At 44.2% G+C, this 18359-nt stretch overlaps 1 protein-coding gene across 1 annotated transcript in view; it reads left to right on the top strand.

The window, feature by feature from the left end:
* cntn1b (contactin 1b) overlaps positions 1–18359 on the top strand; it is a 373705-nt gene that overhangs the window by 288970 nt on the left and 66376 nt on the right. The window contains exons 19-20 of the mRNA XM_067999885.1: positions 14142–14328; positions 15856–15968. Of these exons, the coding sequence (XP_067855986.1) occupies positions 14142–14328; positions 15856–15968 (300 nt within the window). The remainder of the gene's footprint in view (positions 1–14141; positions 14329–15855; positions 15969–18359) is intronic.

The following is an 18359-nucleotide window of genomic DNA, read 5'->3' as shown; positions in this document are numbered from 1 at the left end:
GTGAACCTTCGCTGCACTCCCTCTATGGCAAGTATATCCTTTTTTAGGTAAGGAGCCCAAAACTGCACACAATCCTCCAGGTGTGGTCTCACCAAGGCCCTGTATAACTGCAGTAAGACATCCTTGCTCCTATACTCAAATGCTCTTGCAATGAAGGCCAATGTACCATTTGCCTTCCTAACTGCTTGCTGCACCTGCATGTTTGCTTTCAGTGACTGGTGTACAAGGACACCCAGGTCCCTTTGTAAATCAACATTTCCCAATCTATCACCATTTAAATAATACTCTGCCTTTCTGTTTTTCCTTCCAAAGTGGATAACTTCACATTTATCCACATTATACTGCATCTGCCATGTATTTGCCCACTCACTCAACTTGCCTAAATCGCCTTGAAGCCTCTTTGCATCCTCCTCACAACTCACGATCCCACCTAGTTTTGTGTCGTCAGCAAACTTGGAAATATTACATTTGGTTCCCTCATCCAAATCATTGCTATATATTGTGAATAGCTGGGGCCCAAGCACTGATCCCTGCAGTACCCCACTAGTCACTGCCGGCCAACCCGAAAAAGACCCACTTATTCCTACTCTTTGTTTCCTGGTCTGTTAACCAATTTTCAATCCCTGCCATTATATTACCCCCAATCCCACGTGCTTTAATTTTGCACACTAACCTCTTATGTGGGACTTTATCAAAGGCCTTCTGAAAATCCAAATAAACCACATCCACTGGTTCTCCCTTATCTAGCCTACCAGTTACACCCTCAAAAAACTCCAGTAGGTTTGTCCAACATGATTTCCCTTTCATAAATCCATGTTGACTTTGTCTAATCCCATTGATATTTTCTAAGTGCCCTGTTATCACATCCTTTATAATAGAATCTAGCATTTTCCCTACTACTGATGTTAGGCTAACCAGTCTGTAGTTCCCTGTTTTCTCTCCCTCCTTTTTTAAATAGTAGGGTTACATTTGCCACCTTCCAAATTGCAGGAACTGTTCCATAATCTATAGAATTTCAGATCGGTACATCTAATACAAATCCATTCATGTGAACAAAACAAAACTAGGCAATTGCATTGCATCAGGAGTAATTGTTTACACACTTCTCACACAGCCAAATTGCCAGTTAACTCGAATAAATAATGAATATTTTATTCATCCAGCTGTAGATTATGCAAGGCTCATCAGTAATGGTAGAAGATATCGAAAAGCCTATTTCACAGGCTATAACATGGAGGTCTTGATCAATAATTAGAGAAAAGGCAAAGAACATTTTGGCCTTGGGGGTGTGTGAAGGTAATTGAGAAGCATCTATAGGGTCAAAGGAGCACACCAGTATGTCAGCAGGTGGGCCAACTTGAGGCTTGCCTCTCTGAGGAAGTGAGAGGAGATCCACATCAAGTTTAATGTTTGAAAAAGAAAAGCAAAGTAATGTTAGAATATCACCCTGTCATTATAAGGGGCTGAAGGACATATGTGAATACAAAGTAAAGAATGGGAATCGCCAAATCTATCAATGACAAAAAAAAGCACTACTCACACAGTTTGGTGACTGAATTTGCAGGAGCCGACTCAGACTTTCTTAATATGGAGAAGAAGAACAAATATAGAAATGCCCAAAGTGGGATTAAATTAATATTGAGAACCATTAGGCATACGCTGTACTCATGCTGAGAAATATTAAGAAAGACGTAGCTAAGAAGGTGCTTTCATTTAAAATGGCAGGCCAATAGAAATTACATCACACATGCCAGGAGTGTCTAAGTGAAAGCAATATGTATATATTTCACATCGCGCTGTCTGAATTCACATTGCTGTGATGTTTATTCTCTGCCTCGATCAGGCACTCGCCTTGCGTGAGAATGCATAGGCACCAAATCCATGATCTGTGTCTTTATATCATGCCACATTGTTAACCGACACATCATGACACTGATTTTATTTTAACTTGAGGACGTTTTTATTTTGGAATGTTTCTCACTTTTTGGCTGAACAAAAAGTTCAGTTAAACCATGCTAAAAGGTGCTCATCTCTTTTTCTGGTGGGGGTGGGGGCAGCAAGTTGACAGCAAAGGTCAACTGAAAGACTTCTCAGCCAGGTAGGGCATCACCAGGTTGTCTGTTCATTTTGACCTTAGTGTGGTTTATGGTGTTTGCTGTGTCGGTATTACTGTTAGGATTAGCATACAAAATCCCTTCACCACATTTAAGTCTCTTTTTCCACGATTTTTGTTTTTAAGTACGATAATCCAGGAAGGAGAAGAATGTGTTTACAGGAAATATTTAGTTCTGACCTCTAATAAGATGCTGTTCTGGTGCCAACAGAGTATTTTCAGCCAAGGCTCTGACCGACTAGATCTGTTCATGGGACCAGAAAGGTCCTTCAGCTCAGGTTTTAATTACTGGTCAGTTGGAAAGGCAACACCTGCACTGGATTGGCTTATCTGCGTACTCATGTGTACAATGAGTGCCGTGGTGTGAGACTGAGCGGAAAGAACTGAACTCACTCAGTCTCAAGAGGGTGCCTTCAAAGGAACACAGTGTTGAGGCACTCAGGCTGATATTGCAGATGAAGAGCAGATGCATTAACCAGACTCAGACGTCGTGTCAGCACCATAGTGCTGAGCTACAGCTCTGTTCCGTGGCCAGTGACTCACTGTTCCATGATATAGTACATAGGCAAGATAAGTCTCACCTCTCAGTGAATGCCATCCTCCTATTGTGAAGGGCTTGCTTGGCGGAATCTGTAAACGTGACCTGGAGTGGATTTCACTGCTGAATAAAAAAAACTCTTTGTAACTACACACGGTTCATTGTGAATGAGTAGTCCTGTAAAGTGAACAGAAACGTTATACTTATTTGCACCCATTTGTATCAATTCTTTCACCAGCTGAGGAAAGTTAGAATCCTGGATGAACCAGAGTACCTGATTAAACTGTCTAATTATGCTCCACTAGTGGATATCCTATGGCATTGCTCCCAGATAAAAGTTGTTAAAAAAATTAAAATTGTCTTTCTGTTCCTGTAACTGTCTCACTGCTTATCTCCGACTCTCTAATTCTCTGTTTGTTTTCCACCATCTGTCCCCTTTCTCTCTCTGTAACGCGCTCATATATTTTCATCCCCTCTTTAATCTCTGATTCTCTTCTCATTGCTTCTGACCGCTGAAAGAAAACTAAGCATTCTTTTCCTTTTTCAAATAACTCTCGATGATCATGCTGTGACCCAGTTATGGTTGCTATGGCAGTAGTTGTCCGCAATGCTGGAAAAGTTTTTTTGTTCAATACGTACACAAATTTGCAAACGTGATCCTACCGAATCACACTCCTGCCACTCTTGCTGGGGAGTTTGCTACAAACTCAGCCTCCGGTGGAGATTGTTTTTTTTTTAAATTTTGTTTTGCTTTCCTCTCGGGGTGGGGGGTGTGTGCGGGAATGTTTTGATAAATGATTCAAGGGCCGTGCTGCCTCCTGTCACTGAATGACTCGGACTGTTTGACCTGCTGCAATCTCCCCCACCTCTTGTCACCTCTCAAGGGTACGGCCTATTCCCCAGAGCAGCAATGTCCAAATGTCCTCTCTTGGTCGGCTGCTCAGTTGGAGTCTTGGAGTTTGTGGGGCACGTATCAAAAAGCTGAATGTTGTCACCAACACCACTAGGAAGCTGCTTAGGATGACACTGGGTTTCTTACCTTTTTATCATCCTTTTTGGTACTTTCTTCATGCCCCCATCACCCCCAATTTAGTATGGCACTTTTCTTACCCCCCCCCCCCCCCCCAAATTTTTTTATATAGAAAATGCCCAGGTTTTGATCCCAACTGGCTCATTGTTGGCAGGCAGGTAGATCAGTGGGAGCCACGGCCTGGGGTGGCTGTGGGCAGCTCTTATTGATCGACTGAAGGCCCAGGAGCATTTGTTCTCAGCCTTACGTCCAGGATCTTGTTATCCTACGTCTCTCGCCGTGACTCTCAGTGGGTCCCTCAGCTCGTCTGCTCAGCCTTAGTGCCTTGACCTTCTTGGCTTCTTTTTATTCATTCTCAGAATGTGGCCATCACTAGCAAGGCCGGCATTTATTGCCCGTCTCCAGTTGCCCTGAGAAGGTGGTGGTGGTGAGCCGCCTTCTTGAACCGCTACAGTCCGTGTGGTGAAGGTGCTCCCACAGTGCTATTAGGTAGGGGAATTCCAGGATTTTGACCCAGCGACAATCAAGATGGCACTGTTTTCCCTTGCACTCTGCCAGTACTGATCCTCAATTTTCCGTTCCCTTTTCTTGCTGGCACTCTCCCACCTTCAGCACAGCTCTAGGCGCTCTTCCCCGCCAGCCCCCCACCCCCCCAATTTCGGTGCAGCTCCAGTATCCTGGCTTCTCAGCCCAGTGCCCAGCTCCCCTCACCCACTCAGCACTGCTGCCAACTCCTGCCTCACTGTTGCTGTTCCAAGTGATTGATCACTGCTGTGAGAATTAATATTGCCAGAATTCAGCCCAAAGTGTATGGCGGCAAGTGGAGATAGGAAGTGACAGCAACCCCAGGGCATTTGGGGGTGGGGGGTGGGGAGCTAAGAGCCATGCTGAGAGGGAGGAACTGGGTGCCACGCTGAGGGAGGGGGAGGAGTCAATAACCATAGTTAGGGATGGGAGGGAACCAGGAATTGGAGGGAGAAGCTGGCAACCAGGGCGAAGGATGGGAAGGAGCCAGGACTTGTGCTGAGGGATGGTGAGGAGCTAGAGCCACAGCTGAATGATGGGAAGGGAAAAGGAGCTGGGAATCACACCGAGGGATGGGAAAGGGGGGAGTTGATGGGAGCCACACGAGGGGATGGGAAGTGAGGAAGATTTGGGAATCACGCTGAGTGATGGGGAGGAGCTCACAGTGGTGTCCAGATAGCCCGAGCTAGATCTGGATTGCCAGCTGTAATGGTAAGAGGGTGTTAGCTGGACGAGCAGGGGGAAGCTTAACGTTCTGTACTAACCAGCTACACGGATTTAGCTAGTGAAACTCTGCAGAGTTGGTTATCTGTTAACCTGCACTTAAGATCTCTGGGCCTAGGTAAGTGGCAAGCATCCCGACTGGGTGAGCATGTTATCTCCACATCAGGCAAATTAAAACCGGTGATGTTGATGTCTCTGTAGTTTGAACATGGTGATGGGGTTCCATGTGAGCCAGAGATCTGGCTTACCAAAATATAATTGTAGTGGTGGCTTTAAGTGAATAAACAATTTGGTTACTGTGATACAGACATGAACCCTGCAAATACACCACATAATTTTCAGTTCAGTCAGCCTGAACATTGCTTTGATTAAAGGACATGCAGTATTTTCTAGCATGAATCACTGAGTGGAATTAAAAGCTCATATCATGGAGCTGACGCAAGATTTTGAAATGAATTCAACAGCCAAGGAACCTTCTGCTTCTGAAAATGTATTGAGGGTTCATGAGTCCTTGCTGCTTTCTTTTGATGTGCATGTTGGACAGATATTAAAGGGAAGCACTTAAGCATTTGGCTCCCATAGGAATGAGCAGGAAATTGCTTTGAGAAGACCGTTGGAAGAAATAATTACATTGTTTTAGCAATGGAAATTAATAGGTATTGCATTTTCGACTGATTAAATGGTGCAGTTTCTTGAAACCGTCACTTCAGAATAAAGGATGTAATTTAATGAAAAGGGAGGATGCCACCACCAGTTACAGGCATGCTCTTACAGTAAAAGCATTTGTGGAGTGGAAGAGCACAGTGGGACCACAATCCCCAAAGGTTTCTTCTCCCACAATCCCAGACATGTGGACTAATCACTGCTACTGCCAGTCTGTTCAGAGACTGGCAAGGCAACAATGACAACTTCCATTGGTGTAGCACTCCGTACTTAACCATTAATAGCTCAGAGCACTTAACAAATAGGAAAAGGTGAACGCAGAGCCAGAGAAACAAAACAGTTTGAGGAAGGACCAGAGAATGGTTTTTGAAAGGCTTTCTAAAGCAGGAAGCACTCAGAACAAGCAGTTCTGGGAGATAGCTCAGGAGGCCAAAGACTTAGGTCTTAGGACTTAGGTCGGGGACAAGTAGTAGTCCGGTTTTGGAGAACCAGAGACTACGGGCAAGGACGCAAGGCTGAAGGAGGTCATTTAGATAGGGTCGAGCAGTGCCAAAGAGGGATTTGAAGACAAGCACAAGGATCTTGGTCAATTCTCTGGGGGTTGGTGAGCCAGGGGAGCTTGCAAAGATGGGGGATGATGTGGGTGCATAACCTAGAGAGGGAGAGAATTCAGGCTGCTGAGTTTTGGATCTATGGATGAAGGCTTCAGCTGTGATTAGTGAAATGGTTATTCCTGCCACCTAGTTTTGCTGCCAACCCAATTTAAATCAATGTGCCTCAATTAAAGTCAATTTTGGCAACCTGATTTTGTCAAATTGTGTTGACACATTGGAGAATTTGGGCATTTGGACATCATAATAAAACCATTCCAAGCTCATAACTCACAAGATGCCAATTCGTGTTTGTGGGGCTAGCGTAAGTTAGAGTAGTACAGAGTAGGTACGGAGAAACTATTTCCTCTGATGAGGAAATCAAGAACAAGGGGACATAATCTTAAAATTAGAGCTAGGCCGTTCAGGAGCAAAATCAGGAAGCACCTTTTCATACAAAGGGTAGTAGCAATTTGGAATTCTCTCCCCAAAACGCAGTGGCTGCTGGGTAAATTGGAGCTTTCAAGACTGAGATCGATAGATTTTTGTTAGGTAAGGGTATCAAGGGATATGGAGCAAAGGCGGGTAAATGGAGTTGAGGTGCAGATCAGCCATGATCGAATTGAATGGCGGAGCAGGCCCGAGGGACTAAATGGCCGACTCCTGTTCCTTATGTTCCTATGTTACTTTACTGATAGTCGGGGCTTTCATCGTTAAAACTGTGTTAAGGTTTTTGATACACCGGTGCCAGAAGTCCGACGCAGTGCTGCTGAAGACAGCCCAATCTTGAAAATGTCTACATTCCTGAGACCACAACTAGGAAGTCATGTCAGTTTCAAAAACAACATGTTGGCGACTTTGCTGAGAATACCGACCCAGGGAATTCTTCCTGCGTTTGTTTACGGTGTCACTCACATAGCAACCAGGGGAAATCATCCTCACAATGGGGATTGATAACAAAGGCACGGGGAGCTATTTGTACCTCAGCCCTGAGTGGCTGCTTCTCATGCATGAGCCTGGACAGTGGCAAGTTGACCACTGGGGGCGCAAGAGCCAAGCCCAATTTCTTTTTTGACCAACAATGTTTTGATGAACCAGGTGTCAGCCGTGGCTTAATGGGTAGCACTCTTACCTCTGAAGTCAGAAGGTTGTGGGTTCAAATCTCACTCCAGAGACTTGAACACAAAATCTAGGCTGACACTCCCAGTGCTAGTACTGAGAGTGCTTCACTGTTGGAGGTACTGTCTTTCAGATGAGACATTAAAGCAAGGCTCCACCTGCCCTCTCAGGTGGATGTAAAAGATTGCATGGCAATATTTTCGAAGAAGAGCAAGGGAGTTCTCTCCAGTGTCCTGGCCAATATTTATCCCTCAGCCAACATCACAAAAACAGATTATCTGGTCATCTCATTGCTGTTTGTGGGACCTTGCTGTGCACAAATTGACTGCTACGTTTCCTACATTACAACAGCGACTACATTTCAAAGAAAAGCCCTTTGTTGAATGTAAAACGCTTTCGGACTTCCTGAGGTCGTGAAAGGCACTATATAAATGCAAGTTCGTTCATTCTTTCTTTTAACGATTACCCATCTAGCCACACAAATGTGCACACATGCAGCGTGCTTCCATCGGCAAACCCCTGGGTACTGACCAGGAACAGGAAGCTGAATTTAGTTTTTTTTAATTTTGCCACCGAACTTGGGGGTACCAAGGAACATTCTGACACTTGAAGCTGACTCAGCACAGACCAGGGCTCAGACTTGCTTTCCTCCTGCTCCTGAAGGCTCAGGACCTCATCGTGCAATGCATTCCTCTGCCAAGCCACGGAGTGAGCAGGTATATTTAAAAAGGCTCTCTTTGAGAGAGAGAGAGAGAGAGAGAGAGGGAAAGATGATGTTTGAAACAAATAACCCGCTCCGTAACAGGAGGAAGTAATTTTGATTACCCGTGATGAATTGGTATTTTGTTTTTTTGACATGGGAGGATAATGTTTGCCTATAGAACTGATTTCTGGTGACTGAGTAAGTCATATTTTATTTCTATTTGATGACATTTCTGGATTTTTAGTGTCCTTTTGCAGATCAACTTTCACAAACCTGCCCGATTTCCCATGAAACCCTAAAACCAGTAGTTTGTCTGCAGGTGAGTCACAAGGGGAAAAATCCAATCGAGGTGTTCGGATGCCATCGTAAGAAGCGATTTGCTTCAAGCAAGTGGACCCCAAAACCCCGGGCCTCTTCATTATGTCTAATGCATAACAGATAGTGAAGTAATCTGGAATCGTACAAAGGCAATTGCAGTCTTTGCAGCTTTTATTTACTTAGATGTTAGAGCCCAGGAAATATTACTAACTGGTATATGTTGTAAAGCTATAATAACCCAGCCATTAGTGTGAACGGCTTCACAACACAGTAACAACACCTCTATAAGTAACACTTAAATTGTAAGAAGTTATACTGCGGAGGCATAACTCATCAGTGATATTTCAGTAGTGCGTGAAATGAAAAACAGGCTCTCGTGTCGATCCACTGCTGTAATACATTGTGGCCCAACTTAAAGATTAATATTTCAAGTATTGAAACAGAACCTGGAAAACATAATGGAACCATTATGGGCTGGAGCAGAAGTCCTTTGGGGGAGAAAAATCGGCGTAAAAATGGCATATAAATCTCACCTGTGACTGTTGCGCTCCAAACAAAGAATCACTCGCACTAGTATATAAGTTGCACCTCCACATTCACAGGTAGAAAAAAGCTGCTTGACCCTGCCATCTGTGCAGCAGGTTCTAAGGCAACCATTTAAAACCAGTCATAAGTTTTAAGTGTCGTCCTGGTGTATCTGCGTAGAGGCCAGAAGTCAACTGTGCTGATGTCGCTGTGAGGGAATGTGAGGGAATGGGCTGCTGCCATATGTGCTGGCCCAGAACTTCATCTGGCATGATGGTCACTCGAATGCTACTGTGGTTCTCCATGCCTATTAATCTGTATGAGTGCAGACCATTGAGCATCTGTCAGATGTAAGTCTCTCCCTGTTGTTTGTCTCCAAGCAAATCAAAGTCACCCCACAGCATTCAGGAGACACACATCTACTTCTTTGGCAGTGGCCTACATACTTCGGTCACCACTGCTGCCAATGATGTTGCTGCCTCCGCAATGTCACAATGCTGCGAAGATAACCTTTCATTCATTCCTTGTATTGCTGTGGAAATCAAGCCAAGTGTCATCTTTTTTAGGCTTTTACTCAGATACTTCTCTTGCATTGAGCCACCAACAGCCACTCCTGTAGGTGAGCCCGCACTCTCTACCAACGGATAGGCCCGAATACCCAGTCATGTAGCCAGCCCAGCGGTCGACCAGAAACCCTTCTCACCAAGAAGTAGGTGATACAGTAGGTTAAGGTCTTTCACCTCTGGGACCTTGGTGCAAATCTAGCTCAGACTGATGGGTGAAAGTTTCCTCTGTCTGCTGGCTGTGAGGGTCCTCTGTGAAATAAGCTTGGGCAGTCTTAATCCAGATCCTAGTGGGCACAGGCCCATAGCACAGAGCTGTTCCTAATTTGGCACTAATTACCAATCTCACTCAGTGATGGCCGGTCTGGAAAATGGAAAAATGTCACACTGTTGCAGTCGAAAGAGTTCTTTCAGGTTGGGTCTGAGGCATATTTTTGGGGCAGACTTAGGGGAGATTTACTCTGTGCTATACCTGACCTGGGCGTGCTTGATGCTGACACATGCCTGAAATGGGAACAGTTCCATTCCCCAGCACTAACGACCTTGATGAGCACAAAAGTAAAAAAAAGAACCCGTGACTGTATTTAGCTTACTGGATATGATACAGGTTTACTCACTATCTCCTAGACTTAGAGCGTTTGTTCTACTGCTTTCCTATCAGTATGTGGATTAGGCTATAAAATACAGAATAGATTGATCAAAAATGACAGATAAGCAGAATAAACTAAGACAATATAGTAGTTTATATAATGTAACTATTCAAATAATACAGAAAATAATAAAGACTTGATCCTTCGATAATACTGGACCTAAAATAATATTTTATTCCTTGATTACTAATTTCATGTGGGGTTCTTTCCTCATTGCCCCACAAAGTCTCTCTTGATGACCTCAGAAGAACTAGTGAAACAAAAACATGCTTTTGAGATATATTCCTGGTATCCTTTGAAGTTCACCTAGGAGAAAAGGAAACCAAAAATATATCTTTCAAACAAAGCCAAAGCTGAAAATTACATGTACTTTGTGACAGAGAATGTCAGCAATTCCAGAGGCTATTCCCTGGCATGTCAGCAGAGCCCACCTAATAGGTGTCAGGTCTAAATCCATTTGTCTTGATAGCCCATTTGCGGAACAAAGCACACTTTTGCGGATATCAACCCGAAAGGCTTTGCAATGCACCAGTGTTAACATATAAAAGCTAGTTGGTCTCAACCCTTTAGTTTGCCTTTGGGAGTGGATACATTGTCGAAGGAAAATGTGCAGCTCCCAGATTGAGTCATTCAACCCTAAAACAGCAATGTTTTTATGTACAACTCGAGACCATAAGATGTCAGAATGGAGATTGAGAGTGGGAGAAGGGCCATGGAGGAGGTGATGTAATAACCTTGTAGCTAAGCTTAAAAGCAAAACCATTGTACTGTGAGTTGGGAGATAAGGAAAGAGCTTTGAGCTGTAATGTCTGTATCTTCCACGACCAGTGTTGGCCCTGAGTATGTTCAGGTTAATTTAACCCTTAATAATCCTTCAAGTGTGACTTCATTCTTGGCGTACAGGCACAGGACTGCATCCTTTGTAATATTACAAAATTTATACTGACATTCAAAGAAATAATTTGCATTTATTTGGCACTTTTCAGAACAGCCCAAAGCACTTCACAGCCACTGAAGTACTTTTGAAGTGTAATCACTGTTGTAATGTAGGGAAAGTACATCTAGTTTTAAAGTACATCTAGTGTTAACCCCACAGTTCCAAGATGAAAAGACAGAACCAAGTACACCATGCAAAAAATACAACATTTTGTCACATTAAGTGCATGCTCATTGTGATGCATGTGTTGCAACAGTCTGTTGTAAAGCAGGCCTATTAATGTTTGTATCCTGAGACATCTTATGAGGGACATTCAGTTCTGTAGATGCTGGCCCAGCAGCAGGGATCACTTCTGCTAACTCTTCAGCACCAGTACTTCACCCCGTGCTGCCTCATTCTTATCACTAAATAATGGACATGAAGTGTCTGGGCTGCTGCTTAATGCAAATATGGGTGATGATGGCCAATGCGGGAGTGAATTTTCTTCTATGCCTGCACCCTAAAGACTCCTCCATGATTTGTGAGGAGAGCAGATGGGAAATATTATTAGTCATTCAGGTGCAGTATTTTCATTTACATGAAGGACTTGTGACCAATCAGTATGATTGGACATGTTGATGCAACATATGGTGCAGATCGTAGAATATGGTATGTACCAGGTGGTCTGTGCACCCCTCCAATCTCTGAGGACCAGCACTTTCCAGAACTTGCCTCCCTACTAATTCTGCTGTCCTCTGCCCATGTACTGTCAAAGACTTCTCCTGGGATGGGTTACCATCTGCTCCACTCTCTGCCTTTCTATTCTGTGGTAATTTGGCCTTTAAACATAAGAACAGTGTGAATTAATAAGAGAGGCTGATGTGCCACCTGGCATGGCATTCATTCATTTGAATTTCTTCAATAACTCACACTTGGAAGAAAACCCATATATGTCTTCACCCCCCTCCATATTAAGAGAGGCTGATTTGCCAACGTGTATTGCATTTATTAATTTGACTATTTACAAATTGCCTCTACTTCCCTGTATCATTTGAAAGCATACCCCATGTATTACTTTCATCTCCGTATACAACATGATGATACTCTTGCCTTACCTCGGTGCTCTTTTTCAAGGCAAGAAATTTCTTGTGGTCCTCCTATCAGGTCCTCACGGTGGTCAGTCTCTCGAGTTCTCCTGGGTCAGTAATCTTCGGCCTTGCTCTTGGTGTCTTATGCTGGGTTATGGGCTGTCTTCCAGACGGTTCAGCCTGCATTTCAACAGCGCTGCCTATGAGAGTCTTCATGTGCTGTTCAATGAAGCAGGCTTTTGTACATCTCTGACATTTTTACCAAACATTGTGCATAGCACAGCTGGGTAAACAAAAATATTTGAGATTTTTTCTTAGTGTAGTGCCAATTTAATTATTTGGGAATTGTGTCAACAGCATTATTACAGATGTATAATGGTTGCCTGATTATCTTTTTGTCCTGCTAACAAATTCAGATTTCACAGAAACTTCTGCACACCGTAGAATCATAGAATGGTTACAGCACAGAGGGAGGCCATTCGGTCCGTTGAGCCGATGCCGGCTCTCTGCAAGAGCAATCCATTTAGTCCCACTCCCCCGCCCTATCCCCGTAGGCCCTGCGAATTTTTTCCCTTCAAGTTCTTATCCAATTCCCTTTTGAAAGCCACGATTGAGTCTCCCTTCACCACCCCTCAGGCAGTGCATTCCAGATCCTAACCACTCACTGTGTAAAAAAGTGTTTCCTCATGTCACCTTTGGTTCTTTTGCCAACCACCTTAAATCTGTGTCCTCTGGTCTCTACCCTTCCACCAATGGGAAGAGTTTCTCTCTATCTACTCTGTCTAGACACCTTATGATTTTGTACACCTCTATCAAATCTCCTCTCAACCTTCTCTGCTCTTAAGTAGAACAACCCCAGCTTCTCCAGTCTATCCACATAACTGAAGTCCCTCATCCCTGGAACCATTCTAATAAATCTTTTCTGCACCCTCTCTAAGACCTTCACAACCTTCCTAAAGTGCAGTGTTCAGAATTGGACACAATACTCCAGTTGTGGCCGAACCAATGTTTTATAAAGGTTCATCATAACCTCCTTGCATTTGTACTCTATACTTTATAAAGCCCAGGATCCTGTATGCTTTTTTAAACCGCTTTCTCAACCTGCCCTGCCACCTTAAAAGAATTGTCCACATATACCCCCAGATCTCTCTGTTCCTGCAAACCCTTTAGAATTGTACCCTTTAGTTTATATTGCCTCTCCTCGTTCTTCCTACCGAAATATATCACTTTGCACTTCTCTGCGTTAAATTTCATCTGCCACGTGTCTGCCCACTCCACCAGCCTGTCTATGTCCTCTTGAAATCTATCGCCATCCTCCTCATTGTTCACTACACCATTTCAAGTTGAGTTTATTAATTTCTCCAAAATACAGAACTTTATTTGTCAAAAGAGGAAAATATGATCTACAGTGTCAGAGTACAAAACAGGATGAAAGGTACACTTATAACGGGTAATTTTAACCTAACCCATCTCCGTGGAGAGTAAAATCGAGCAGGGTGTAAAACAGGCAGCCAATCTGATCCAGTCAGTTTCCCACCAGGTGGGTTTGGTTAAAACTACCCCCAACATGTTTAAAGAGAAAAAGGCTCAAGACTTTGACAATTTGGGGAGGGGGTTGTTGCTGTCCTTCTCCCCTCCACATCTCCTGAAAGCATTGACCCTTGCTGAGTGCAAGAGGCACAGATATTTTCCAGTGTCTCCGTGACTATTCTTCCTGTATGATCCTTGATGGTCAGTGTGAACCACAGCAAGCACCATAGCCTATCCTTGACCTGATGCCCACATACATGCCCTTTCAACAGGAGTCGTTGCATAGCAGTCAGCAGTCATAATTGTGGCTGATGTACTCCTCCCTTAACCCAGGGATGCTGAAGCCAATTGTAGCGTCCTAATCACACCCATCCTTCTACCCCTCCCCAGCCATTTATAGCATCCTTACCCCCTTCCCCACTGACAAACCCAGGTTCCTCCCTGAGCTCTATGGCTGGACCACTCACTGATTCAGTTCACTGAACCACAGCAGAAGTTGCTTTAAGCACTAATTGTTCTCAATTGTATTCTTCCACTCTCTTTCCAGATCAGGTACCGGAGGGACATTGACACTGAGGCAGCCGCACAGCGAGTAAGGACAATCGGATATAACACGACAGCCAGAATCAGAGACCTTAAACCCCACACACGCTACTACGTAGAAGTCAGGGCCTACAACAAAGCAGGAGCTGGCCCTTCCAATCAACAAATTGCAATCACTACAAAGAAAGCACGTATGTATCATGTCAGTGATGTGAGATTTTAGCACTGCATGTTGTAAACATGTGCTGACAATTGTTAAGCCATTTATCATCCAAAATTCTGCTGTATCAGCTTGGCTGAGTTAGTAGCACTCTTACCTCTGGGTCAGAAGGTTGGGTGTTCAAGCCCCACACCAGGATTTAAGATCATAATTTTGGCTGGCAGTAATAAGGGAGTGCTGTATTGTAAGAGGTACTGTCTTTCAAATGAGATGTTATACTATGGACCCATCTGCCTTCAGGTGACTATTAAAGATCCCATGCACAAATTAAAGAACAGTAGGTAGTTCTTCTAGTGTCTGGGCCAATATCCTTCCTTCAACAGCATCACCAAAAGAATAGAGTAACATCTTACTGCCGATTGTGGGATGATTCTTCATTGGCTGCTGCATGTGCGTAGTGTCGTTGCACTAGGAAATTCTTTGTGTGAACCCCTTTGAGATATTTCATTGTGATAACATACTCTATAGTTGCAAGTATTAGTTTATTTTAAAATGCCCAACTCCTGAAGCCCTTCTAATTTTCCATCTTGAAGAGTATGTTAAAAGCTGCACAACTCCCTTATCCCATGCAAGTGCACTTCCAGACGCAGGCACTGCATTGTGACCAGGAGTGGGAAGTCTGGCTGATTCACCCCTCCAAAACCGCAAAGGTACTGAGGCCAATATTAGTGTACCTGTGCCACACCCACACCCCCAGCCAATTGCAGCACCTCTAACTCCCCCCTCCTCGGCTGAGATCAGCTCACTTGGCACAGGCTGGGCATCAAACTGGGATCTTCCCTTGAACTTTATTTGCTTGGTTGCTCTGAGTAACCTTCCTGAGCTGTGGGAGAATTCTTTCAAGACACTGCACCATTTTTAGAAACATGAGGATGCAGCAACGCGGCTTATTGGAACTTTCTTCACTGCCTTCCGATACCTCACTCAAGTGGCCACTCTTCACGTGCAAACCTACACCAGCAGGTTATTTGGCCATGTAGGGCACCACAACCGAGCACAGTGTCCTCACCCAATTCCCATGTGAATTTTCCAGCACTGAATAGTGATCAGGTGTTAGGGAACCCTGACTCCCTCCAATCCTCCTGCCAAACCAGTTGGGGGACCGACCCAATCTGAGAGTAGAAGCAGAACTAAAAAATGCAAAAAGAATATAGCAAAGTGTTCACACTACAGGAGAGACTACACTTGTTGCAGTACAAGATTGTCCTGGTAGTCTATATTGCTGCAGTAGAGGAGACTTTACAGAGTACCCTTTCCCTGTTGATGTCTGTTCGACAATCTGAAAATTCCCATATATCTGCCCATTGCAGTCCAGTATCCCGTCATCTTTAAAGTTGAGCACATCCGTCTCTTAAACTGCTCAAAATTCAACATAAAAGTTTAATTGAATACGTCGCCAGACAATCCAGTCCTCTCGTGGAACTTGCAGATCTTTCTCTTCTGATGTTACCTGTTAATTATGTACCGCTGATGTGAATTTGATGTAATTATTTTCCAGCTCCCAGCAATCCTCCAAAAATATGGCAAGCCATCTACCTTGGTAACTACTTCAAGATTTCCTGGCAAGAAGTCAAGCCATTGGACAATGAGTCAAATGTCGAAGGGTACAAGGTACGTTGCAATCGTGTGAAAAGTAATTCAGACTGTGGAAACCCCATTATCCACATTCCAGTCCTTCCCTTTCCCGATTATCTGCCAGAATTCTCGTGGGACACAGCCTTGCGTGAGAGGTCACCTCACTGAACTGCCCGCTGTCATCAGTCTCCCCAGTCTGACATAAATCAGCCTCACAGCCCAAAGATTCCATGCAGTGTGTGTTGTTTATATAGTGCTTATTTTCATTCCCATGCCACGGGTATTGCTGTACCATACATGTAAGACCAGAGCTAGGGACCCACGAGCACCAATATCAATTGTCTGCTCTTGTTCTTTTTGTAAAGTTGGTGATAATAGAGACTCCATTTTGCATAGAAGAGGACAACAGGGACTGGGAAAACTACTGGGATTTGACAGGAAGCAAAACTGAATGTTAAAACAATCACTGCTCTGAAATATGCATTCCTTTGCACTTTTATTCCATGTTTTCCCACATCTCTCCCCTCCCCTCTTCTGAAGGCACTGTCTGGTGTTGGGGTGTGTGGTCATAGCCCCAGCTCCGACCTGCTCTCTCTCTGAGCAAGGCTCCCACTGGAAGTGTGGGATCATTGAATTTACCCTTAAGTCACTGATTTTACAACACTGCTTCATTAATGCTTCACATGCTGCATCCAAGAAATCACTAACAAAAATATGATTTAATGAACTTAAGTTCAATTACATCTCATTATTCTGCAACTACCTCTAAAATGTGACTGAGCCTGATCTCCCCTATTAGCAAAAGTTACACAGAACCCAAGTTAGGATACAAATGTGTAAGAATTTCTTGCTGAAACCAATTTTAAAGAACATTGTTTTTTAATGATATTCAGGTGAAGCCACAAGGCAGCAAAATGGGATCGTCTGAGTGTTAATCAGATGGGTCTGGATTACTGGGGATTGATCAGATAGCTATTGATTGTCTGTATATTGATCGGATAGGTTTGGATTGCCTGGGCATTAATCAGATCGCAGTCATGATGTGGAGATGCCGGTGATGGACTGGGGTTGACAATTGTAAACAATTTTACAACACCAAGTTATAGTCCAGCAATTTTATTTTAAATTCACAAGCTTTCGGAGGCTACCTCCTTCCTCAGGTGAACGAGGAAGGAGGTAGCCTTCGAAAGCTTGTGAATTTAAAATAAAATTGCTGGACTATAACTTGGTGTTGTAAAATTGTTTACAATTAATCAGATCACAATGGATTGTCTGGGTTTTGATCAGATAACTGTGAATTATCTGGGGATTCATCAAATAGCTACGGATTACTGAGAGGAAATGAAGTCGGGTGTCAGTCTTTGTTTTTTAAAAAAAAACTTCTGTAGTGTGCTACAGTTCAACTGGAAAATTCCTTCCTTGCTCCTCATAATCGCCAGGACATTTCTGCAGTTTAGAACAGGCTGCTTCTTTTCATTTACCTCTGACTCAACAGGCCTAAATTAAGTAGCTCAACTTCACCGTCCCTCCAATCCCTTAAACCTTTATGATCCCATTACATTTTTAGGTTCTGAATATTTTGCAGCTGTCCTGATAGTTCCACAGTAAACACACTGTAGAATGTCCCTCGTCTGTTTTGAGTTAGACGATCTCAGCAGGAGTGATGGTGGGGGTGGTACAAGTGGGCCTCGGTGTCCCTGGGGTAGGGAGGGAAAACATCAGCCAGAGGTTCTTGCTCCCAGTCACTAGCTGAGACCCCCTGCTGGGAAAGGCAGGCGTGTTGCCCTCCCACGGTCAAATGGACTGCCAGTATGGACTGGCCAAGCTCACACTTGAAGAACGGCCAGTTTATGAGACACTGGAGGCCATCCAGGGCCCATGGAACAAAGCTCCTGCAAGGTATAAGGGTCTTTAGGAAGGGAATGCTCTTGGACCCACAAAAATCATTGTAAAAGAGGCCTTTGAAGTATACTTCTGGCCCAACAAAATTCTTCAGACCCGCCGCTGGCCACACTTAGCCTAACAACGCACAGAATTGATTGGGGGAAATAACCTTCACCTGGAAATTCCTGGCAGGCTGGAAGTGCCGACGAGCTGGCAACTGGCACTCAGTCCTGGCGTTGACCCTGAGTCAAATCACCGGGGCGGGGTCGTTAACACAAAGTGGGTGGACACCCGTGCTGTATGGGACGTCCTGGGGGTCTGTCCCATTGGGGGAGGGGGAGAGGCTCGGAAAATCGGAGTGGCTCCTCTGCCCTTCCATCGTGGGTAACGGCCGCTGTAGACCGAAGAATCTGAACAAGAATTGTGATTGGCAGCAGGCTCCTTTCAAGCCACTTTCCGGAAAACATTGATGTTCAAACAGAAACTGAAATCCTGCTGTCCTGGGCCCCGCTTCCCGCAGAATCATATCCTGGCAATGTAAGT

The sequence above is a fragment of the Heptranchias perlo genome, chromosome 18 (genome assembly GCF_035084215.1).
Source record: "Heptranchias perlo isolate sHepPer1 chromosome 18, sHepPer1.hap1, whole genome shotgun sequence".
Taxonomy (NCBI): domain Eukaryota; kingdom Metazoa; phylum Chordata; class Chondrichthyes; order Hexanchiformes; family Hexanchidae; genus Heptranchias; species Heptranchias perlo.
This window is presented reverse-complemented; position numbering and strand designations above follow the sequence as displayed.